Here is a 27,251-nt window from a genome sequence, read left to right as displayed (position 1 = left end):
TTTTAGAGATCAGTTTAAAGAGCATTTGAAGAGAACAAACTTTATAAATTTCATCTTCAATACTTGAAGGAAAACATTTTACATCACATGAAACACCTTTACATGGTACACTGAGGAATACCAACGAAAATATTTAACACAAGATGGCAGCAAAGCTGAATTTATCTGAAAGCAGAAATACAACAGCAGCAGCAGAAGCAGCAAAAAAACCCAAAAAACAAACAAACAACAAAAAAAAAAAAAAAAAACCACAAAAAAAAGCTTGACAAAAATCTGAATTAATTTTAGTTAAAGTACTTCTCAGGTATTCTGGCAGTTGTGCATTGCAGAGGATCTGGCCTTGAGGCTTTCCAGGTTAAACACTCTCTGAGCACACAGAAAAATAGGAAAAAAAGAAAAGTATTATGCAAATCCTAGATCAGTGTTTTTAAGCTCTGTGCTGATATGTGATACTGAGGATGGTATTCACTTCAATGTACATGTCACTAGCAGTGGAAAAACAGGAATGCAAAATATGCCACGAGCCCAATGGGCCGGTGCTGCTGAGGCATCTTCAAAATCACTTTGATTAGACCAGGGACAGCCATAGCATTGTACGAAAGCCAAGGTCTTTTGCCCTAGGCTTATAATTACAGTGGGCTTTTCTTTTTGCTGCCATTAGAAGCAGCACTGCTAAAAGCAGGCTAATAACTTTAAAGAAATTAATATTAAGTAGAACAAAAACATATAAAAAAATATAATAGAAAATCAGCCCCTTTCCTTTCAAAGAAAATTTTGGGGTGATATTCACACATAAAGAGGTAGTTTATTGCATCAAACATCACAAACAATGTCTGAGGCTTTCATATAAACAATTTTTAATTTTAATAAGTGTCTTATCAGTACCTCATTCTGACTACATAATCATTCACATCAGTAAAGACTGAGGTTGGAACTTCATAATACAAAGCTACTCATCACACCAGAGCCATGAGGATTTCAACAGAGAACCCAAAACAAAGTCCAACTACTTCTTGAGACTTTATTTATTTTTATGTAGAGCTGCTGACCTCAAGACTGCCTGGTCGTTTCATTCTCACAGGAAGAAGATTGTACTTAGGTTTCGGATAGGGGAGGAATTTAACCTTTGGCCTGCAGCACATCAGCCAGAAGTCCCTGTCTCCCTGTTTTCATTTTATTTATAAGAAGATAGCATTTATTCTTCAGATTAAAGTGAACATAGTTAATAATGTAGAAAATGCAAGAAAGGGAAATTCAAATTTAATGTCCAATGTGAAGTCTCATGGAAATGGAAATCCATGCAGTTATAGGCAGTGTTTTCCACTTGGCTGGTTTTTTTCCTTCTCTTTAAATAAACATTTAACCGACCACCCCTCACATTTCAGATAGTTTACTGGTACCATAAAGGACAAAGCAGAACTTTAGGAAGGTTTTTGCATTGTTTTACAAGCGTAACAGCCTCAGAAAGCACTGTTGGCTTGGACTAGTTTTTTAGGATCACAAGAGAAAAGCTAGCAAGATAGATTATTGTCACTTAATTTGCTTTACTGTTTATCCAGCTGTAAATTTGAACACTAATTTTTCCTTCAGAAAAAGTTTAATTTCATTATCTGTGTGAAAACCTGAGGGTTTCTTTTTCCTGGAAAAATCAAGATCTAGGAGGATTGCAAATAAGAATATGCCAGTTACTCACACTAGTATACATTAGCAACCACCTTGATCAAGATGCAGAGAACAAAGAGAAACCCAGGGCCTGAGAAGCAGATGCAAAAGTCTACTCTAGATATTATAGCCTTCTATTCACTGTATGAGTCATTAGCATCTGTACCTTAAAATCTTTCCTGAGTCTTCTGCAAAGGAGAACACACTCCACTTTCACTGACTCCCACTGTCCTAGCTGTGACCCACGTGACAATTTTTGCCAGGTTACTTCTCCCACTCTGGTTCTCAGACTGTCTTTATCCTTTGGCATAGCAAAATTAAAGGTCTTGAAAGGAAGTTCAATAGATCATTTGCTTTTCAAGTTCTACATCACAAATTTATCCTTCTTTTGCATAGGTATCACAATTTCCTCCTTCATTGCACTAACAGATTTATTTTGTTCAGAGAGTCTGTTATTGTAATTAATATTATATTCATATTATTTCCTTCAGAGAGTTTGTTAGCAAGGTGCCAGACTGAGAATTATTCAAAGATGTGACACTGTGCTGATAAATCAGAGACACAGGCAGCACATACACTACAATGTCCCACACCCGTCAGAGATTCTGAGAAGGAATGTCCATATGGACACACCACCAGGCATCTTCTGGCATATGCACATTCATAAAGCACACAGAGGAAAATTAATAATATGACCATTCTTTTGATACCTGATTTTAAAGTGTTAGGCTTTCTCCTTATCTAGACCTTTCATCTAAGAATACATGCTCTTGTTTCCAACATCACTTACATAAACATGAATTTTAGAAAGCCTGTTTTGAAGTCTTTGGGTTGTTTGGTTTGTTTAGTTTGGCTTTGTTTTTAATCTCATGGTATTGATGATTTTTTTTTTTAATTAACATTTTCACATAAGGCATATTTTGCCTTATGGTTTTAGCAAATGCTCTTATTTCAGCATGTTGTATGCAGCAGACAAAAATTAAGAGATGTGAAGATTCAAAATTTTTATAACTGATGTTATAATTTAAGCTCCATCTATATCCAGATAGATTATAAATAAATTCACACCCAAAGTCAAAAGACATTACCTGCAAGCCTTATCATTACCCAGTCACCAGAGTATTTCCTATACCTTCCCCGGGGAAATCAAGTATGCCATACTGGGCTGGAATGCCTACTGATCTGAGACAGTATGGAAACTGATACACTTAAAAGTAAAATTTAACTTTTTAACTATGTGCAGTTGCACAATATTTTCCAATGTACAAGGTCTTTTCAATACAGAAAGTTTCTATTACATTAAAGGAGAATAAAGTCTTTTACACTAGGGTCAGAGCTAGGTCAAGATTGCTGGATTCTTCCAGGATGTGAGAGTTTTGCAGAAGGAGACAGAGACACACACTATGGATTAATCTGTGACAGGTAGAAAAATGTTCTTATTTAGGAATCCAAGCAAAGTTTTAGTCTCTAAGATTTGGCAGCCGTATGCCATAAAGATAGTATTTCTGAAAGTACAGCTTGCTGGATCCAGGTTCATTAGTTTGCATCAATGTCAAACTTTCAGTATACAATACACTCTCATCTCACGGAAAGAAAGCATCTGAGAAGCTCTCCTTGGTGCCACAGGGTGTTAGAGATGTAATTCAACCCATTTCACAGTCAAGAGTGCTGCTTCAGTAGTTCCAAGGAAGCTGGGAGATGGCGTGAAGAGAAAGTTACACGTGTCGTGTTCCTCTTTGACAACCAGCGCTCTAGTGTGCTTAATGGGAAGGGACACATGGCACTGGAAGCTCCCTGTCAGGGGCTACAGGTACTGACTACACCAGGGAACTGGCAAGCCAGGCCTGTCTGTATGACATGAACAGTAGCAACACTACTACCAGGCCACAGAAATATGCTAGCATGTCATGAAGCTGCTTTTGGAACCGACTGACACAGTAGAGAGTTAGGAGTGGGGGATGGAAACACTGTCCAGAAGGAAATCCCAGACCTAAATATGGACACTGAAACACAACTTTATCTTACTCTTTAATGGCAAGTCAACATATGCTTTCTTTTATGTGCAAAGCAAGCTAAAGGCAAATGACTATACCACCAAAAAGATAAACTTACCTATCCTACAGAAAAATTGATTTTTCTCTTTACTTCATGTGTAACTCAGAACAATGTCTGTGTATACTGCCTACCCAGAATATTTAAATTTAAAAACTGGCTCAAAATTTAAGCCATTAAATTATGGCATTAGGAAACATCGATTATGTGCTGCACAGACACAACATTACATGATGTCCCATTAAAATGTTACACACACTTCAAGTCATCAGACATTTCACTTCACAGTAGATACTAAACTCTTACATAATCTTTCAATAAACATGGAAAGTGCCCAAGCCAAGATCTTAATGTCTGTCTATATACAAAGAACCTGCATTCAAAACTTAAAAAGGCAGCAGAAAGCCTGATATTTTAAATTCAATGTTCAGCTTTAAATGCATGCATTCTAAAGAAAATAAAACATAAAACTTACAGGTTCTACAAATTCAAATTTCTTTTTCTCTTGTACTTCTTGGATTTTAAAAACATATTCTAATGATGCTTCATAGAAGTTTTGATGTTCTCTGTCAATCTGTGTATCAGCCTAAAAGTCAAAATTAAATATGGACAACATTAGTTTAGTCTTTTTATTGCTTTAAAAACAGGTTGTCATCAACAAACAGATCTTCCATAAGAGTACTGTAAAAGTTTCATAGAGTTCAGTTTTCTTTCTGAAAATTAGAATACTTACTTTAAAAAGTTAAATGCAAGTTTAAGAAGCTAACATTACACATTTTAGCCTATGCCTTTTACTCGCTCTTTTTTGGTTTCTTCTTTCTTTTTGCTCTTTAATATTCTAGTTTTTAGGAGAGCCTGGAGGGAAAGAAAGGTGGCAGCACGTACTTGGTATACGTAAGTTTAGAAAAGCAAATAGAAATGAGCAGCATAGGAATCAAGGACAGACAAAAAGATAATTATTTCTATTGAAATAATTATCATATGCACTGAAATTGTATCTATTTCTCAGGTTCAAATACTTTCCCAAAACCATATTTTCTTTCTTAAATAAGCTGTCTTTAACAATGACATCTTGGAACTTATTATTTTATAGTATGAGTCATATGTTCTTGGAATGTAAACATATTCAAATTCCTAACCTCATAAATCAAATATATTTCAAGTTTTAATTTTCAAGTGACAGAACTATAAGGCAATACTTGTCAGAAATGCCTGACTAATACCACCCAACATGAAGATCCACTATCAGAACAGTGTCTTCTGCCTAAATAGCACAAGAATTAACTCTTATCAGCTGATAAAGAGTAATAGGCTTTTATCCTCAATTTAAATAATCCACAGGAGAGGGAACTGAGAGACAAGCAGTGCAGCATGTAGATAATGTTTAAAGAAGACATGCAGATTCCATTTTAATTCATTCTTCTTCATAACAAATCATATTCTCAAGCAAATCCCTTTTGGGCTGTATTAGTTAGATTTTGCTCTTTGGTCAAAATATTACTGCAGATTAACAACATGGATGAGATTGCCCCACCTATTTTTGATGTATGTCAGTTAAAATACAGAAGGATACTTCTGTATGTTCTCTAGTTTAATTCTGGCATTAAAAATAACAAATGCAGGGAAGTTGGGAAAACTTGATGCTGTCTTCCCTTGACAACAAACTATAAACCAGCAAACACATCATAAAAGAGATTTAGTACTTTTAACAGTAAAAAAGCAAAAAGTCAGTGTTTTCCTTCAGGCATGATCTGGCCATCAATAGCACCATATATAATTAAGATTGCTTCTCTACTCAAGGACAAGCTACTATTGTGATGTGGCTGTACATGTTTTTAACAATACTGAGCCATCTCCCTAGGCCAGTGTTCTAACCTTACTTCAAAACACAGGCCTCAAGGATATGTTACAAATATTTCAATACCAGCATTTCCTTCCTGTGTCTATTAAAAAAAAATCAGTAAACTAATAATATGAAACTGAAATCAAGCACTCAAAATTCCAGTAATGAACTACCTCATGAACTACCTCATTCTACCTCAAAATTAACTCTGCCATTTGCCATTCATATAGTGTGTTTGGCTAGTGTTTTCCCTGATAGTCTGTTAATATCTTTCCCTGACAGCTTTATTTCACAATAATAATCTATCACAAAGACAGTGCTACATAACTGAACAGAAGCAGTTGCCACCACTGTGGGACATGATACAGCAATGCCTTGCTCACAAATTCCATCAAATAAGCACTTGAAACAGATCTAAGCTCTCTCATTTAATTGCATATATATAATGAAATATAGTTTTAGAAATTGTCTCTTTTAGGCTTTGCCTCAGAAAAAGTATTTATACACCTAATTAAATCCCTCCCTACTCTGCACAGCATTTAAGCAGGTTGCAGTTGTAATAATACTTACAACAATCAAGTCCCATCTCAAATATGGTTTAGGGCCATAATCACCACCAGTAAAAGGGAATATATCCTGCAGAAGCTTATGCATTTGTGTTAACACCAAAGGATTCAGATTTGTAGGAATTGCTTTGAAAGTGATCTTAAAGTTTCAATAGCTGAAAGTATTTTCATGTTTTTCTGTAACTTCAAACTGCATGTAAAAAATAGAGATCTGATGGATATGATTTTGAGTCTCTACCTGTATGATATATAATTATAGTGAGTAATATTTTCATTGATGTAGGCTATCACCTCAGTATATATACTAGAACTTCATGTAAACTTGGAGACTGATTCTGGAACAGATTTCAGAGAAATACAATCAGAAGTTCATTACATTTCTCACATCACTCAATTCTGCCCATTTTCTCCTCCATTGTAGGCTTCTGTAGGCAGTGAAGAGATGCTACTATGAAGTTTCTTTTTTATCCTAAAGGGAAAAAGCCAGCCACCTGTGTAAACTGCACCAGCAAGTTTTGTAGGCTCTTAAAATATCCAACATATTTCAGTTAGGTGAATATATGCAAACTACTCTCTACAGAACATGTTTCAACCATCAAAACTTCAGATACCTAATTAAGGTGGTCTCAATTGTATTCAAGTGAGGTATGTAGAAGAACCCAACAGCGTACAAGATCTTTGCTCAGCCCAGCACTCTTTAACCCACATAATGTGGTGAGGTATCAAGAAACCTCATCAATTCAAGAAAACAGTATTTTTCCCATGTATCAGTCAAAAAACAGTATTTCCACCTCCCTGAACACATGATGTTGGCTTGAGGCATGACTTCCCATCTCCTGCCCTGGGCACCAAAGCCGGAGCTGCCAGCACTGCTTGGTTCTTTGCTCATGCCCTGTTCTTCTGTGGGCTGCTCCAACAAACCCCATCCTGGGCTATAAATGGGGCTCAACCAAACCTCTCGGGATGCAAATCAACAACTGTCTTAGATTTCAGGTCAGGAATGGAGCTTGGCCTCCTTTTACTTACAATGTGGACACAGGCCAAAAGTCTCAGGTTAACAATTTTGGTACTGATTTGCTATTGTACCTTCTACGTATGGTGGGTCTATGTTGCTGATTCAGCACATCTACGGTGATAGAAAACTGGGGAAGACAGAAATGCCAAGCTATGCCCTTTATCCTTTACAAGGGAGGCATCAAGAAATCAGAAAACCTCAGCCTCAGTTACCAGATTTTAAATCTAGATATGTCACTTAAGGACACACTGGAAAAAATTATCCTGGTTTTCCATTAGTTTATAGATGTGAGCCAAATCCACTGTTATTCTACCATAGTTTATTAGATTTACAGTTGTTACTTTGCACTTCAGCTGCTGCTTTTAAAAAGAAATTATTTTCATGTCTCAAGAGTAAAATGTTTATTTTATTTTGCTTCTATTCTATAACAAATTAGTGTTTAAGTTCACTTTCCCCCAATTTGGTAAGAATTTGGTTTTTTTTTTAAGCTGGGACTTGGCCACTAACAGAACTGCTTCTTCATCAATACATAAGATATTTGGGAAAAATGAAGGCCCTGACATACAAGTGGAACAATAAACTAATCCTACATAACTAATGTCTTAAATAGACTGATTATTTTATTGACAGCAACACCAATTCAGCCATATAGACATTAATAGAAATTTTTAATTTCTAAGCCTTATTTTATTTGAATTATAGTATTATTTATAAACATGAAAAAAGAATCCTATGACAAATGATTAAGTGATGGTCACACCTTTGGTGAAAATTCCATCTGAAAACTAACCTCCATGATTTAAGATTCATAATGACAACAGTAATCCAATCAAAATGATTTTTAATTACTTTTGGCACAATTCCCAAAGTGTCATTGATATATTGCTGGGTTTATTATAAGTTCCTTCAAAAACAAGTCATATTAATTTCTATCAGCATACTGAAAAGCCCTGGAATCCTCCTGTTAAACCAAAAGTGTTCTTTTTTTTTTTTTTTTTTTTTTTTTTTTTTTTTTTTTCCTTTAAACAGAAAATAATTAATCCTCCAGACTCTTCAAAACTGAAGTTATAGATACAATTTCAGGGAAATTTCAGGTACCTCAATATCAGAATAAGATGAAAAAGAGGAAAAAAGAAGCAGAAAAACACATCAGTAAAGTGAATTCAGTTCAGTCTTTTGTATTAGAATTTATGTGAAATAGAAATTCAGTTTCATCAGTTAATAGATTAAATAGCAAATCTAAAAGCAATTAATTAATTTGCTTTCCAGTATTCCACATGTAGGTTATAAAACACACACTTTTATTGTACTAATATAATTCCACTGTTGCAACTAATAAACATTAGCTGTACATGAAATACATAAACTTGCAAACATAGAATATTGCTTTGTTCAAATGTTTAACTCCTATTTGGGTCCTATTCATCTCAGTCAAGAATTTACAGTCAGAACAAGCGTGACCAGAAACCACCACAATTTCACATTAAGTAAAATACAGCATGTCTTGAAGAGAACCAGTTTGTTATCATGATTTCTATGCAAATGTGAAATTAGGTAAGAGTGTGTTCAGTTCTTACATCTTGCAAATGAGATTCTTTCTTCTTGGCTGACAAATTTAAGTGCTTCTCTAAGATGGAATAATATTTCTCACTTTCCTTGTCAAATTTCTTCTTCCCATCCTGAAAAACAAAACATTCCCAAGTAAAATATTTGACTAAACATTATAGCTAACTTAAATTAAAAGAAGTAACAGGTGCCAAAATATGCCTCACTATTAAATCACTTTTGTTGGATCCAGTATTCTAAGGGTTTAATTCTTAAGTGGAAATAAAGATAGTAGGAGAACTGCTTCAATTATTAAAAGCAATAGTAAGCAGGATTTTTCCCATAAATAACAAACCCATACAACAGACTCATATGGTTTCCCACAGTAAATATACTATGCAAATATGAGATTTGATATAAGTGGTACCTTTTTAAGCAGACACTTAATTCAAAATAATCTTCCCTAAGTTTTCTATGTGTATCTGCCAGTTTTTACAAAAAAGAGCTCAATAAACAAACAAACAAAATCAAAATCACAAAAACCCAAACAAACAACAAAAACCCCAAATACCTCCCCCCACATTCAACAAGCAAAAAATCCCCCAAAAATCTAAATATCCTCCCCCCCGTATAAAAAATGTGATAAAGACATAGTCCTATTCTTTGCATTTAAGACTAATACACTTATTTTCCACCCACGCTCCTAAATAGGAGGATGATGGAAAAGCATATATGTGGTTGCAAAATGAAATTGGTCCAAAAGTCTGTTTCCAATAATATTTTGATGTGTCTGAATATTTAAGCTTGTCTCATTTAAAAGTTATCCTGACTTTTTCCTTTCCCACTCCTCTTTGTTTTTCCCATCATGTGCAGCCAAGCCTCACAATTTATACTGTAGAACTATTTTAGTACATAATACAAAAGAAAGCTACTACTTTGAGTAAATTAAGAAACATCTTATTTTCTGCAAACAATTTCAGAACTCATACTTCAAAACTTTTAAAATCTGCTGTTCTGAAATTTAAATCTGAAATTTAAGAAAAAGATAGGTTTCCCAAAAACTTTTCCATTCTTCAAGGAGTGCCAAATTTCAATAATAGGAGAGCTGATTGAAGTTGATATCCCATCAGAGTATTATTAATGATAAATCTATAACTTTTAATTAAAAAATTATATATCCCTAAATCAAAGCAACTTTCTGCCAGTGATTTTTATAATCGTAGTTAAGTCCCAATGATTAATAATTTGAATATTTGGAGAAAAAAAAAGAAGTTTCAACACAAATAGTCCTACTTACACATGTGCAAAAGATATTAATGATAGAAAAACCAATTACTGGACATCATGCAGGAACATCAGGTCATTTTAAGAACTGTAGTGATTCTCTCCCTGACCTCTTTCTCTCTAGAAATTTTTTTCATAGAAAAACAAATAACTGGCTTGCATTGTAGCACCACCCTGTTTTCCTTAGTCATATAATGGGAAAGTCAGGTCAGTCAGAGAAATAAGAAATAGGAGGAAGATTTTAATGACATTAATTAAAACTTATCAACCAGCTGCAACAACAAACCACTTAATGATTATCTCCAGTGACTAAATCTTACCACAATAATTATACTAGATTGTAAAACACATCATATAATTTCTACCCTGCAAAAAGTTCAAATATATTTAGTATGAAAAATATGCACAATATTTTTACTACTTCACAACAGAGAAGTATCTTCAAAAGACACCAGAAGGAAAAGAAGGCACTTGTCCCAACAAAAGATTAAATAACAATATAGAATAACTTCTAATGTGTTTGTTCTATATTTAATTATGGATAAGTAGATACCAGGACAAAAAGGCAAAAGAGGAAAAATAAAAGTTTGTATTTTGTTTAGCAAGTGAAAAGAAGCTGTAAGAATTATCTTCCAGAATCTTTCCCAAACACATTCTTAAAAGAGAGAAGGAAGAAGGCCAGAGTTGTGACAAATAAATGAAAGGCGCAGTTAGCTAATTATTGTCTTATCTTCTGAGACAATTATGTTATGTTTTGGACTAGAAATATGAATCAGATTATTTTAAAGTCCAAGTAACAAAGGTGTTGAAGTCATCAACTTCAGGAAATACTCAAGTTAAAGACAAATGTGATGCAATAAAAAATGTCAAGCGAATTATTTTTTAGGTGTTTTTTTCTCCATGTAATTGCAAAGTGGGAAAGGAGTCTGCCTGATAGCAGTATTTAAGCTGTTGGTCACAAGCTACTGGAATTCAGTGGTGGATACCCTGTCCACTAGACCACCTACCTCAGAAGATAACTTGACACAGCCTTTGACAATGAGGCTTGGGTGCCGATAGCACATACTGCACATTTGGACTTGATATTGTGTTTGCCTCTGCTGTCTCAGATGTCAGAATAAAGGAACGAGCCAAGGAGCCATGGCATGGGCAAAGCTCCCGCAGGATTACCTGTTTCAGACTGGGATCACCCAGCCCAGCCAGCTCTTCCATCCTTCCTTCCTTCCCTAACAGATTTATGGTTTTCATCGTGCCTTGTGAACTATTTGTCTCAGAACCAGGGTGATCAATAGGTAATGAATAACCCAAAATCTGGTAGCCACTTGAGCTCATGTTGACACTAATGTACCTTTTACTAACAATAGCTGGAAAAAAGTCTGAAGTCTCACTGCCTGGTGAGAATCAAAGAAAAAGGTGTGACAACAGGGCTTTGCCATCTGAAATACCTACATACAGCGCATCAAATACATGTCAATGCCAAGAGGGGACTATTGATATACCTAATGTGGCTCCCATTGCTTTTATTTTCTGCTATGATCTATACCAAAACCTGTAAATTACATATCACATTGTCTCTTTATACATATAAAAGTAAAACAAAAAAAATAAATTATCACATCTAAACAGATTAGCCTCCACTGCCTGCCAAGAACAAGAAAAAAACAAGTTCAAACAAACTAATTATGCTTTTAAGACATATTGTATCTCATGTGAAACTTCATAAAGATCTCCATGGCACCATCCATAAGGAAACAAGGAATTTGAAGGCTCTCATGGTCTTCTGCCAGATCTCTCCCAGACTACACCTCTACACTGTCACAGATCTGATCAGCCTCCACAGTTTTTTATAGCAGCTACGTTAAAGAGAAAACTATAAATTGGAGCTTGTCTGTCACCAGGACAACTTCTGGCCCAAGTGCAGTGTTTTCAGAGACAGCACATCTGATCAAATCCTTCCTCCTTTTCCAGATTTTAACTGAATAAGACCTTCTTCCTTCAAAGGTAGAAGCTGACAAAGTAAGAAGACTAACAGAAGTAAAATGCGAATAAAGATCTCTTGGCAAATTGGACTGCATTAGAGTCTCTAACTGGCGATACTCCTGGGAATAAGTTTGCAGCAGGACAGTGTTTCTGCCATTGGTCTGATTACTCAGACATGCTTCTGGGAAAAGTATAAAAATACTGGCCCCAACAGGTGAGTGAGCTTCCTTTGCTTGGAAGGTCCTCCACTGTGCCGGTAAAACCCACATATTTGGATGTATTGAAGCCTCTGAAATCTGTTTACTTAATACAAATAAACAAAAAAAAGGATACACTCAGAAGCAGGTGATTCATGATCTGGATGAGAATAAACAGTTTATGCCAAAATAGCTCTTGTCTCACACACTCAGTCAGTGACTCACAGCACACAGGCACATCCTAAGTGGAGACACAGACTCAGCTTATTCCTGCTTTAGCCTGTTCTTCTGCAGCCCTCAAAACACTTTACACACAGCCACTGCCCAAACAAATTATCTGAATCCTGGTCCTAGCAATCTGTGCCCACAAGACTGAGAAATCTACTTTTCCACTTTCCACTTTTCCACTTTCTTTTCAAAGAAAGTTTCCATGCAAAAACATCTCCTCAAAGTTTAGGAGAGAGAGACTTGCTTTTGCTTAGATTCCACATTGGATCAAACCCCAAGCAGAAGAGACGTGGTTGGATAAGAAAGCTTGTGCTGCACTGTTACCAGAACAGACTGCACCAGCCATGACACAAAGCTTAAGGCATGTGGCCACAAGGAAGATGCTAATTCCTGACCTCTGTACTGCCTCTTATTCCCTTCAGACTCTAGCTTTCTTTCATCCTTGCACATCTTTCCTGAAGTAAACTTCATCCTTTCTCTTTGCTCTGGAAAAGTATCAACCATTTCTTCCAAAATAATCACTAGAACATAAGATAAAAACTCCCAACCAAAATCCCTGTGAGATAATTGGAAGGGTGCAATAAAAAAAAAAAAAAAAAAAAAAAACTAAGCACAGAAAAAGGGAAATTACATAATATTAATCCTTGTCATATTTTACACTGATATAAGTCAGTCATGTAAGTCATACACTGATATAAGTCATCAACACCTTTTGTCTAGACTAAGCCCTGCAGATTCTAAACACTGTAAATGTCTCTGAACAGTTGTTTAACCATTCTCAGGTGTGTCAAGCCTTATACCAGTTCAAAAATATTTACAATTTGAAATGCTTCAAATTTCTAGGAACCCCATTAGGAAAGCCCTTAACCACACAGTTGCCTTACAGCATTTAATGGAGCCTTACTAACTGCCAGTACCCTCTTGAGAGTCTTAAGTCATGTAGTACTGGATCCAGGTTTAATTCCTGGTTTTATTCTCTCTGCTTAGATTTCCTGCATAGTTTTATTTCAAACTGATTAGAAAACCTCAAAAATTATCTTTTCAGAAATGAATTTTGCTTGAGATATTTCTAATTATAGGCATGCCAGTTAGAAGTTTAACTCAAAATATGTTCTCGTATTCCTCTTGTTTTACAAATATTTATGGCTGTGAAAAGTCCAGAGACCAATTGCTGAGAAGTTTATTAAGAAGTTAACTCAAGTGAGTTAGATAGTTTTTCTCCTGTTCAGAAAGATTTTGATTGCAGGCTGTAACTAATCATATACGTGCTACAAATCATTGGCATGGTTGCCACAAATTTTACCCACTAGCTGTATTTTTAGATACAAAGCATAAATCAGTGTTATATTTTAAAATTGGTTTTCCTTTTCTAGAAGAAATATCAAAAAATCTGGTATTTTTATAGTGGTCTACCACTACTTTATGCAGTATTTAATGTCAAAACTGTTACATGTATCATCAGAGTAATTACATAAATTATTCCTCTTTATTTATCCAGAAAGAGCCTCTGCTGTCCTCATTCGCTTCCTTTTTTTTTTTAGTTGCAATAATTTTGGTGTTATATTCATCTATTAGCTACATCTTGTATCTGTCCGTAAAGAAATTTTTAAACTCTTTGTTTGTTGCAAAATTAATATTTAACACTTTAAGAACCTAATCCTTAAAAAATCCCACCAAAATATTATCCTTGTTGAAACCATAAAATAAACATGTTTTGCAAGAAATTATTTTAAAAGGATCAAGAAAAGAAATTAAACCAAAAATCATTGCAAATAAACTATTTGGAAAAAAGAAGTCAGTATTTTGAAAAGAAGAGAATACCTTAATTAGAAAGCAAATGAACATTGTGAAACATAGCCATGATGATTTCTTTCTTCCACTCACCCAGAATGAGTACATCTTTTTTTCACCAACTCAAACTCAGGTTTAGAAACTGTAGAAACTGGCACATAAATACAGGAGTAAGACTTGAATATAGATCAAGCTAGACACACTAGTCTGAAGAACCTGATGGCAACAGTGAACTCTGCGAAGATCAATAAAGCCACATCTCTTTTCTTTCTCTTTGAAAACAACTGCAAAAATCTTGATTTTTGCAACAACAGACCGGAGATGGTTCATGGCTAGAATGTTACCCTTCAAATACGTTTTTTTCAAAGCCACCTTTTTCGTTACCTCTCAAATAAAAATTCAAATTGTATTTTAACAAAGTGGGATTCTGTTTGGAAATGTAAGTTTGGGGACCATGTCTTACTAAGTAGCAGGACAAGCAAAAGTAGAACTGTAGTCTAGAAAATAAACAAAACTTAGATTTGGAAAGACTGATTTGAGCAAAGATCCTATGGACTTCCCGGAAAATGTAAAATCTCACAGTCTGTCAACTCCTCCTTTGAGGAGAAAAACAGTAAATTCACCTTCCATTTCATGTTGCCTGAGGTTTTGTTGAGTATTTTCATGGAAGTAGTTGGTGAATTGCTGGGTTTTGGTTGATTTTACCAATTTGTTTGAAATTATCATTGGCATCTGAGACCACAGAGTGCATTTTGATAGATGTCTGGATGGGAAGAATTTCTTTTTGGTAGAAGTTTTGGTTTGTTATGTGAATCCTAAGGGTCCAATATAAGTTTGAAAGACATCACAAGCTTTTTTTTCCCCAGAATAACATTGAAAAGGTAATAGAAAAGTCCTTCCCTCCTCTTATTCCTCCAAAACAGAATTTAATGTACTGTTAGGCTATAGGGTTTCCCTAAATCCAGAAGAAAGTCAAAAAAGTTAAAAGACATAATTTATGTATCGTTGGCAAATAATATGAAGTGAAGCAAATTTGTACCAGAGTTCATAAAGAAATCCTTGTTGATCGACATAAAATAGGGTTAATATAGAAATAAATTATATCTTATGTCCTCATAACTGCTAGTGAAAACACTTCCAAATTGAAGCAGAATGCATCATGTATAAAATTAAATTTTTAAATGACTATAAATCTTAAAACCAATTCTTTACTAAAAAAGAACAACCATATGCAAACCATGATGATCCAGAAAACAATATCTTGTAAGACACAAATAATTATAATAAAAAGAACATATTGCAACTATGAAGTACAACAAAGCAATAAACTGGGAATACATGATTGTTTAGTAGCATTAAAGCTATGAAGACAAGCATTAGAAACTGGCAGTTAAAAAAATAACCTCAATTAAAATCAGGTAAAGAATATATAAAACTGAAATATATTTGAAACAACCCAAAACTAATTTAAGTTTAAATGGAGTTCACATCTGTGTAAAATACAGAATAACCTTGCAAGAGATAATTTACTTTAAGGTTCATAAACTTCTGAAGAAAATTTTCTCTTCCTTCTGCAATGCCTTTAGAGATCCAAATATCAGGTACTTTCAAAAGCATATCCTGGAAAAGGAGAATCCATTTCCTAATAATCCCTATGTAATTCCATCAGATGTTTTCAAATCAAAAAGTAGATACTATTAGATGAGAAAATGTGTTTGTAGGATGTCACTTGTTTTTCTCCAAAAAATTCCCTTTTGAAATCGAAACAAAAATATTAGAAGTTCCCAGCATTGCTGTGAAAAGACATGCACACCTGCCAGTACTGTCAGGTCACAAAGCAGGACATATTAGACTCCCTGTTATTTAACTGAAGAGCTGTCTTGAGTTTATTTGGCATTTGCTGATTCCAGGAATAGCTGCTCTGTGTCTGGGAATCTGCAAGATCCCTGCCCAAACAGCAGGACTGGTAAGTCTACATACGTAATCCAGTTTTATTGCTTTACTGTCTACTAAATATAAAGTACTTTTGCTAGAAAAGCTTACTTAGGATATTATCAAGTTACTGCTTAAATAATATGGAGAAGCCTACTAGAACATCAGAAACTGTCTGACTTTTCTCTGCATCAGGTTTAGCATAGCCTTCTGAAGTTTAAAATATTTTATGATAACAGGAAGAGTTTTGTTCCTGTACAAAAGCTTGTGACTTTAAATGATTTCAAATAAAAAACAAAGTTAGCCATGCTCTTTAGGAACTCATGAAGAGGCCACTTCATCTGCACAGTTTGCAACATCTTTGCTTTGTGCACTGAGAGCAAAGATAAAGAAAAAAGCTGCAAAGAACATAATGTCATTCATATAAAGCAATTCCAACAGACCAGCTTAGAACTTCACATACTCACTGCTTTATTTCAAAAGCGGCAGATAAAAATATCTCTCTCTTAACTAGTAATTTCTTTTTTTAAGCACTCTTTGGGAATCTCCCATCCATGCCAACCAATCAGCCAACACCACTGATCCCAGTGTGCCAGCAGCACGTTCAGCCCCGCTGATGGTCCCAGGGCACCTCTGACGTCATCGCAACAGGACTCCAGTGCTGACCTGAGGAAGAACTTGAGGCGTGCTATGAGAAATTTTTTAGATTAATACACACAATTGGAAACTGTGCTGTTTACAGATATTTTTGGGGAAAAAAAAGGAAACAGTCTAAGGTCAATGTCAGAAGTGATTTTGTTTTGTTTTGTTTTGAAAGCATCTATTTTCAGAGTCCATTTTACAACACTGATAAAAACACACAAACTATCACGTTGGGGTGAAAAGTTAAGCCTCCCCAGTGGCATTGTTAAGCTCACCGAGGCCTCTCAGATTGCTTCTTGGGGGTAGATGTTTAATCTTCTCTCAAGACAAGAATCTGAGACCACCCTTGCTTGGCAAACTCCACAGGAACAAATGGTTCTGTGGTAGCTACTATAACCTGACAGGTCCTGAAATAACAAAACTGCTTTATTTGGTGGAAAGTGATCTCTTGATGCTCCCATATCTACCAAGACACAATAAATTTTCAAGCAATGATGTCCATTTTTGTTACAGTACAGAAAGGATACTTCCCAGATACAATCACCCACTTCACTTTGGAATAGAGCTATTTTAGGGTTAGCTATACCAAAAGGAAAGTTGCTATATTGGCAGGAGATTAAAATTCGTATATTCTCAGGCCCCTGCAGAATCTGCTGCATAGACAGAACAAGATATTAGATATTAGAAGGGAAACCTATGGTAATACAGCTGATGAAATGATTTTCTATTTAGAATGGAAAAAGGCCACTCCACCATTTGTATGGAATAAAGACCCATAGACATCACATCATCTGAGAATTGTCCAAACAATGTCCAAACTGAAACTATAACTGTAACTATTTTTGTGCTGTTAACTACACCATGAAACACAGGGAAGCAATGCAGAAAGAGATGTTAATTTTTCCGCAAACTGCTAAAGAAAACCCCAACACATAACGGAGTAAGATTAACAGATGAATTCATACGCGTGTATGAGACCTCATAACTTAAGCATTAAGTGTTCAATACAGCTGTGGCACTATACAACACCCACAAGCACAATTCTGAAGTAATCCCTGTTGGGCAAGAGAACACAATTGCCTTTGTCAAAACATAATGAATTTGGTTTGATAAAGTATGCTAAAACTCAGGACGGAGTCTAGTTTTGAACAAGGGGAGGAAGAGCAGGGGACTAGGTGCCTTTGAGCTGGTGAATGAAGATTGACACTTTGTGCAGAGAGCAGAATACCAAACTCTGCTTACTTTAAGTCCTGTCCTGCTCTGTGCCTGGGCAATTGGCCACTTCCTGTATTTCTCTTAAATCCTTCTTGAGACTTTTAAAGTCTCATCAACAACCTTGAGACTTGTTTTTCAGGTGTGGGAACATGATGCTGTCCACGCTGTGGCCAAGAGCAAGTCTAGAAAGAACTCAACAGGGGAGTAGAGCTACTGCACTCTGCAAAATCCTCCATGCCCTCAAACACTAAAAAGTTTAGTTCCCCTGTGAGCTGGAAATTAAGTTTGTAGGTCAATGTCTTTGTTCATACTTTTGATCACAGCTCAGGAGTCCAGTAGGATTCTAGCAGCTGTGCAGGGTCAGGATGAAACTTTCCTGAGTCCTTCCTGTGACACACACCACAATAGGCTGTAGCAGATTATCAAGAAAAAAAGCCTTTATTTAATTAGAAGATGTCCAAGTTTTCTTGCTTTTTTACATTCTTTTGTCCTTTCTCAGTAAAAAGGCTGATACTACGTAAGTTTTAAATTTTTTTTTGCTTTACTAGCTATAGATTAAAAAAAAAAATATTATTTTTGCCAAGAAAATACACTGCATGCTCACTTAAACAATTCCACCAATTCACACATTTATTCTAAGCCTTAATTCTTAAATGTTATGGCAGAATAGTAAATTATTTTCCAATTTACTATAGGGGACTAAGTCATTTATCCTTAATTTATATCTGTTTTCTTTATGATGCAAATTAGAATCTTATTAAACTGCAGAAAAAATGAAGCTTCAGAAACCAGTTTTAGTCAGTGAGCCAGTTAATCACACTCACTTATAACAGAGAGGCTGCATTTAACAGAATTTATTAAAACTGATTATGCACATAACATTAACTGTTTTCCCAAACACCTGTAGTTAACACACTGAACCAACAGTTTTTAATCACTGTGTCCACAATCTTTTAGTTATGAGATTTGTGTTTTCACTCTCCTCTTTTAAAAGAATACACTAAAAGTGAAACAAGCTTTTAGGATTGTTGTCTTTCTTTTGTTTGTTTTTCTGTTAATTTCCTAAAAGTTTATCAACTTTGAATGAAACAGTAATTGAAGCAAACTGCAATGAGAAAATAATTTTGTTTCATTTGCATGGGCTGCCCCAAGAAGACCAGTCACTTCAAAAAGACTCTCCGTCAAGGGGCTCAGCCAGTGTTGTCTTCCAGTTTAATAGTTTGGCTCTGCACAGGAGAAAGTAAGACTTTCTTAGATTAAATGTATGCATACAGGGCTCTTCACCACTGTTTTTGAAACTTCCCAAATATTTCCCATACACAAGTATAGACATAGCAACAAAGCAATGGTTAATCATATTGGCATTGCAATTATTTTGTTTATGGCAAAAATAGGTCTTTCATTGCTTGATATTTCCCTACATTTATTTGAATAAATAAGGGAAAATGCATTTGATCTATTTTAAAAATAATTTTGTATTATACGTTTTCATTAAAGGCAAGTTCTGATTTCTCATTTCTTGCATTTGATAATGCTAGTTTAAGTAAAATATCAGATTAGACAACCTATATGGGATTATTTCTCCAGTTAAAATGTTCTAGGACCAAAATCTTGAAATGAAATGTATTTACTAGTGCAATTCACAACTTTCACCAAAACTTGAGTATTTATTTAAGTAAATGAAAACTTGAATATTTATTTAAGTAAACGAAAAGCTAGAGAGAGTTTTTACTTCACTATCTACCAGACATAGATGCCTATAAACCTATAGAACCTAAAGGGATTGCCATGTGTTATTTATCAGTACAGCCGACTTTTTGGTATACAGCTGTCTCATGAACATTGAGTAGCCTCAGTTCCTCATGCTCAATTATTTAATCTTACACTTTATTCCAAGTCCTCCAGCCCTCCTCCGCTATCTCAGCAACCTATAGCAATACCACCAGATTTTTTTTTACCTGGTCATTACCAAAAATAAAACAACAGACTGATCTAAAATTGCCCCATGGGATCTTTCACTGGTGACTTTGGTCTAACCAGACAGTCCCTCCCATAAACAAAACTCCCTGCCCTTTTCCCATGAGCTAGTTCCTCTGACAGACTGGGTTTCTCATACTAAGCCCCATCTAAACTACATTACAGTGACTCATGTAAAGTGTTATAAAAGTCTGGTTGAAATAGAAATAATTTTGATCCCCTGTATTTCCTTGCCTACAGAATAAAGTATCAAAAAAGATATCAGGTAACCAGTAGTAACTGGTTTTGAGAAACTCTAGCATTTTAAGTCCAAAAATTTGGCCATCAATAATTCCCCTTGTCTCTCCTCTCTTTGTGCTTCCTTCTCCTGGCCCTCTCCTTCCGCAGTTCAAACTTACATTAATACACACCAAATCTAGGCTGCAAATACCAAACACCTTGAGTGACAGACACCACTTGTAATGAAACACCTGCTACCGTACCTACTACAGCAAGTAGTAGGTACAGCAAGCAGGTACATTTTTCTCAGTTAAAGGACAACAAGTGCTATGATTTGATCAGATACTGAGGAAACTGGTTCACCAAATAGGGCATTCTAGTATTTCTAGCCATCTTAGATACGTATCTGAAATTCTGCTTTGACAGCCTTCTGATAGACCTTAAAAAATGAGAGGTTTTGTTTGTTTCACGCTCTTCAATTTCCAGACAATCCAAATTAAACACAGAGAGAACATGCTACCTCCTGCATGCCTACATGTGAAGATAAGTATGAGCAAAGATGCGGGAAAATTAATCCCAGCAGTGAATATGGATTTGTTTCCCAAGTAGAAAGGAATTCACTGCTTTGAATAAATAAATGAAATTAAATAATGATAAAAACTAACCCTCCTGGACATAATCAATTATTTTATGAAACAAAGAGATGGAATTGTAAGGATGAAACAAAACTCTCCTTTTAAGTCTTAAAACCAAAATTGCTTCTGTTGTCTTTGATCTGATTTAAGTTGTATTAAAGGTCAATGAATATCGGAACAAATATTGGTAAATATTGTATTCAATGGATAAAAAGAAAGAGGAAGGTTTGGCTTTATTGTCCATAACACATCACACAATGAGCTCACCAGAATTACCAGCTGGGGCCTTGCAAACCACATTGACCAAATAAGGCAAAAGGCTTCGTGCCTGGAATCCTTTCCCAGTTACCTCACCGGCTTCTGCTCGCCTTGCTACAATAATTAGAGAGGTCATTTTTTTAAACTCAGATGGAGTAAATCAACAGGCTGTCCAATGCAAAGCTGGGTTTGTGTAGTCTCTGGAGAGAACTCAGCTTTATTTAAACTGAGTGTGTACAGAAAAGGAATAACTGAAATATGTGCAATAAAAACAGAAGAGCAAGTAGTATAAATTAAGAAGAGCGAGTGATGTAGATTTGTATATTGCTGGTTAGATTACAAACACTAATGTTTCATGGGGAATATTTCTTAAATTTGTTGGGTACCTTCAGGTTTTTGAAGTGCATGTGAAGAATTGGTCTTTAATATTATTCTTGTGATATTCCAAAAACACTTGAACTTTGTACTCTGAGTTTATACTGTCCTTGTACTTAAAATATACTTTGTAACATTAACAGGATATATTTTATCCTCCATATTCTTTTTGATTTCTGTGACCATATTTTTACCTAAACTCATTATAGTTTTGAAAAAAAATATTCTCATTCTCTATATTAAAAACATCTATAGGCTATTCATTATGGTAGGAAAAAATCTTGTGAAAGCATTTATGACTAAAATAAAATAGTGATTCTCATACTCTCTAACTTTTCCTCTTTTTTTCCCTTGGGAGGGTGGGCTTTGCTTGTATTTATCTGCAACTGAATTTTATCTGGTGTTTTAGAAAGAAAAAAAATCCCAGAAATCACTTTTAAGTACTCTCTCACATAATTTTCACCTCCAGCAAAATCTGAGAGTAGTCCCTAATATAATTTCTTGTTTTGTGTATTGGTAACACAACTATCTAATAATATTTTTCTTCCACAAAATTTGGAAGCACAAGTTAACAGGGTACTAAAATTTATGATGTCAAAGTCCAATTAGAAGACAGAGTCCAACACTCAACTGCTTGGATCTCTAGTTAACTGCTGAAATTGCTAAGGCTAAAGGCATACTAATCTCCTGCTTCTATACCCAATCTCTTTAAACGTTTGTCCATAAGATATTATGATGCAAATTAATTGTGAAGTGACAGCTCTAGAAATGTGACATTACTATCAGCTATCCTGCGGAGTTTGCACCATCCACAGAATCACAAAATCAGCAGAATATGCTACGCTGGAAGGCACCCAAAAGGATCAAGTCCAACTCCTGGCCCTGCGCAAGACCATCCTCAAGAGTCACACCATGTGCCCGAGAGCGCTGTCAATGCTTCTTGAACTCTGTCAGGCTGGTGCTGTGACCACTGCCCTGGGCCAATTTCCTCTTCTCCAGGCTGAACAGAGAAAGTGATCTCAGTTTCTGCTTGGATAGCTTCCTCTCCAGACCCTTCACCACCTTCACAGCTCTCCTATGGACACTTTCTAATAGCTTCGTGTCTAATATTGTGGCACCCAGAACTGTCCCCAGCACTGGAGATGAGGCCACCCTAGTGCAGAGCACTTGTTGAATTTCATCTGACTGGTGACTGCACAGTCCTCTAATCAAGGCCTCTTTGCATGGTCTCCCTCTCTTTGAGAGAGCCACCAGCTGCTCCCAGTTTTGCATCACCTGCAAACTTGCTCAGTATCCCTTCCAGTCCTGTGTCCAAGAAATTTATGAAGATGTTGAGAGCACAGGGCAGAGGATGGAACCCTGTGGAACACCACTAGTGACAGGCCACTAGTATGATGCGACCCCACTCATTAAAACCCTTTGTGCCTGACTTGTGAGCCAATTATCACCCACAGCATTATGTGTTTATTTAGCTGAATGCTGGACATTTTGTCCAGAAGGATCCTGTGACAGCATGGAAAGATTATACCAGCTGGCTTCTCTTGATCAGCTAGGTAGGTTAGCTTGTCATTAAAGGAAATAAAAGCAGGACTTTCCCCTCATGAAGCCATGCTGGCTGTCACTAATGAATGCATTGTCTTTCAGGTGTTTTTCAATACCTCCCATAATAATCTTCTCTATAACTCTACCAGGCACTGAAGTCGCACTACCAGGCCTATGTTTTCTAGGGTCCTCCTTCTTGCACTTCTTGAAAACTGGGACAACTTTCACCAGCTTCCAGTCAGCTGGGACATCTCCGGTTTCTCTTCAGGGAGCAATATGTACACAGAAATGTTTTGGGGGTTTGAGCAGGAGAGGGATGACAGAGAAATAGAAGCAAGTTTGGGTTTGATATGAATACTGCTCTATACACGGTTGTAGACTAACACTACAGGAAAAAAAAAAGCTCACACCTGCTGTGAACCTGGTATGGTCCACTCAACCAATGTGTCTAGAAAACACCACAAATAAAAAAGTAACATTCTCAGTCTTTTGTGAAACTTGCTGCTAAAATAAAAACCAGAAAACACCTATATCTTTTGTTTGACTATCAGCACAGATCATCCCAGAGGAGTTCAAAGGGCCAAATCTTTGTGCAAACCTTCATTAACTGCAGATAAATAACCAGCAAGCTCAACTCATTATATATTTATAAGAGCTCATAAATGCTCAAGGGCTGATCCTAGTGAACAGAAGTAGGGATAAACAATGTGACCATGTTTTCCACTTTACCAATAATGGGTTTCACAAATCCCAATTTTCTACTCTACTTCATATGGGTCTCATTATTCCTAGATCATACATTGCTATTTTGTAATTACTAGAAAAACAATAGTGAATGTAATTAAGCTCTGACTTGTTTATGTTGATACCATTTAGTTAAAGGCTAACTGTAATTGCTTCCACTGATAAAATCAATTCAAAGGCAAATGTATCACACTTGACTATGACAGCTTTCTGAATCTCTCATTTCTGAGTTTGGCAGTTGAGCTCCATGTGCAGTGCTAGAAAATATGTTTGTTTGACATTTTATAAAACAGTGACCTGGGAGAACTCTCTTTAGGGTATCCATGCAGCAAGCCAAGTACCCTGGACTTTCCAAAACACACAGCACTGTCTAATAAAGTGCATTAGACGCTGGAATAAGAGTTACCTGAGCCAGGCTCCCTCCTGAACTCATTCTGTACAATGTAGTATGACCACAGAAAAGTCAAAACAACTCTAAGAGGAGCAGATGCCCATATTTTACATGAAAGAGATATGGAAAAGAAGCCAGCCATTGTGATATACCAGAGAGGACTCAACCTGTCCTGTAGTGCCCTGCCTTTAATATTCTTGATGATACAAAAACCAAAGGAGTCATCTTCAATTATATCATTCTGCATGTGTTGACATCTACTGAGTGATATATTTATTCAAAGGAAACCTGAGTGTTGTAGAGAGTTCTGCAGAGAGTCCTATGAACCAGCTATGGATTGTCTCTGTCATGCAGCAAGACAGTCAGCAGTATGGTGGGTTGAGCTTTCAAATATGGTGCTCTGAAGAATAATATCCCTTAAACGATGAGAATACAAAATGAAACAGTACTACAAAGAACTGGATAACACTATTAAAACCTACTGAAAACTAAAAATAATTTTGTGATGGGATTAAATTCTGATTCATGCAGCATGGTAAATAAACTCCCAGTCCTGCATCTCACAGCAGCATAGGGGTGGGACAAGAGAAGAATGTAGTTGTACACAAAAGCATATCAAGTGAAAGGGTAAAGAACACCCACTTCAGAGAAATCTGACCTCAAGTTCACAGTACACATTCTTCACAAACATCTACTTAGTTCCTTTGCGGAAGTAGCCCCATGTGTTTGCTACACATTCAGAATAGCAGTACAAGAAGTATAAACCTTTGGTGTCTCTTTCCAATAGCTCTGTTCTTCTGAGTTTCTCTGAGTACAGCACAAGCAGAACTTCACCTGCAACATCAGAGAGCTTTTTTTTGTACTCATTTAACCTCGACAAATGGAATGTTTCCCAGAAATTTTTATGAGCACTAATATAAGAGGCAAAATCCTTCAAAACTAGTGTATTTATGCAGACAGAAGAACCATAACCTCTAATTGACTACCACAGCCTCCATGCATAGCCCAGAAACTGTAATGAAAGCAGACACTGACAGCCACTCAAAAACTCAAGATCAGACTGAAAACAGCTCTTTTAGACTAACAGTTAATTCCAACATACTTCTCCCCAATCCATCTGATTTCCTGAGCTGACTAGTGAACTCTGATATAGACAACCTGCATTGTCTCTCTCACACAGATATAACACTTAACACCAAAGAACCAGATAAAATTACCAACTGGAGCACTTCCACCATGGGAAAATCCCTGAAGAATATTAAGATGAATACTCTGGCAAAATAAACATGAACCATTGCACTGCATCAGCCATGTAAAGAGGAGAGGGAAAGCAGAGGCAGAGATTATGCTGAAACTGTCTTCTGTCTTTATAGAATGTCTGCTTGAGGAACTCATAGCAGCTGTTTGAATCCTCCCTGTGGGTCTGGGTTAACCCAAGATGCAGCATAATGTAAATGCAGACATCAGAAGATGAACACAATGCTAGATGTAGGAATGTGCAACAGTAGCAAGAGCTGTCTTCTATGAATATTATCAGTCTTTAAGATCCATTTCTGAATTGTCTCCTCCTCTGCAGCAAAGTATTCAGTATAATTTACTAACATATTAATGAGGATGGTATCAAGTCTGTTTGAATACAAAATGCTTGTTTCTAGTCCAGCCTTCAAAACACACTGATAAACTCAAATAAACACGAAATGAAAAACAACCCCAGCCACTTACTTTTGCTGCTCCTATTTGCTCTTTTCGAAACTTCTCCAGCGGTGCTATTAGCACATCATTAGCATTCTGGATCTGCAATGTTAAACATAAAGGATATCTTCTTAATACAGAGTATTTGCAGAAAGTGGAGTCACTGTAATCCTGACAATTGCAAGACTGAAAAATGCATGTCTGAAACTGGTAAGAGCAGAAGGCAAGTAATTCTGTTTTCTTTACACAAAGCAGACAACACACATGTACACTAGTCTATTATGGAACATTTTTTATTAATAACTAAAGTAATTTTAATGGAAGATGCAGTAATTTTCTCTCCAATATGCAGAAGGTTTTCTGGTACTTTACTTCCATTTCTTGCATCTTGCCTAAAACCAGAATAGAAAATGAAGACTTTCAGGAATATATTTTGGCAAAACAAAGAAGACGAACACATGAATACTGACAGCACTGACTAAAAAGTCTGTGTTTATGGAATCTGAAATTTTGACAGCTGAATCTTTTCACCTATCCCTTTGAATTACAGACCTAGGTACACTGAGCAGAAGACAGTGAGGCAGAGAACTCCAAAAAGATAAGTGGGCACTTAAAATAAATAATCTAGATTGGGTTCCTTCACTTTTCTAGTTTTTAAACTAATTTGAAATGTCCTGCAGCTATTTTTATCCCTTTAAGCTAAACCAGAGTTCTTAATGAAACGCAGTTTTCCCCTCTGGCCTCTGTTTATTTAGTGTAAATCCAGTCCTGGGAACTCCTCCCTGAAACCCATTCCCAGCAGCAATCACCGAAAGCAGTTTGTAGTCATTTGGGACTGGAAACACATAAGCAGCAGAATACAAATGGCAGCCAAGCCATCATGCCACTCTCCAAGAAAAGGAGGCATAATTTCCCCATATGCCTTTTAGAGGCAGCAAGAATAACCAATTAAATTGCCTTTGCTGATGAAAATCAGAGAAACTAATACCTGTCAACATATCAGCAATAAAGTACAATAAAACACATTACAATATTCTATTATATTGACTGCAGACAAAACTCTGGGCTTTCTGCACAAATAGCTTTTTTAATCCTCGCCAGGACAGTCTTTACCAGCACTCATAATTTGGGCTTTGGCAGGTTTAGGTCTGGGCAAAGCTAACATGTGCCTAAGCCAAATGTGAATGAATACAGTTCTTGTGGTTCTTCCATAACAGTAATTGATAAGTTACATTGTCAGTTGAGCACAAAAACTTCCCAAAACACTGTAATAAAAACCGTATAGAATAAACCCATTGGAATACAAACACACTTTCTTTCTTCCCAAACCTAACATTACAATCCAAAAGACCACAGAATCACCACATCTCTTAGAAGGGTAAAGTTCTAGGAGAAGCTGAGGCTCTCTTTGACACTCTTATGAAGTGAAGTTCAAGACTGCAATGGCAACACTGGATATATACCAT

At 36.0% G+C, this 27,251-nt stretch overlaps 1 protein-coding gene across 2 annotated transcripts in view; it reads right to left on the bottom strand.

Annotated features, from left to right (window-relative positions):
* Positions 1-27,251, bottom strand: part of ARHGAP42 (Rho GTPase activating protein 42) — a 139,257-nt gene that overhangs the window by 38,242 nt on the left and 73,764 nt on the right. The window contains exons 4-6 of one of the 2 annotated variants that reach the window (XM_021529328.3): positions 25,816-25,887; positions 8,716-8,817; positions 4,190-4,300 (exon numbers count right to left, since the gene is read on the bottom strand). In XM_021529328.3, coding sequence (XP_021385003.3) covers positions 4,190-4,300; positions 8,716-8,817; positions 25,816-25,887 — 285 coding nt within the window. The other variant, XM_085593339.1, reaches the window with a different exon arrangement.

The sequence above is a fragment of the Lonchura striata genome, chromosome 1, assembly GCF_050655825.1.
Source record: "Lonchura striata isolate lonStrDom1 chromosome 1, ASM5065582v1, whole genome shotgun sequence".
Taxonomy (NCBI): domain Eukaryota; kingdom Metazoa; phylum Chordata; class Aves; order Passeriformes; family Estrildidae; genus Lonchura; species Lonchura striata.
This window is presented reverse-complemented; position numbering and strand designations above follow the sequence as displayed.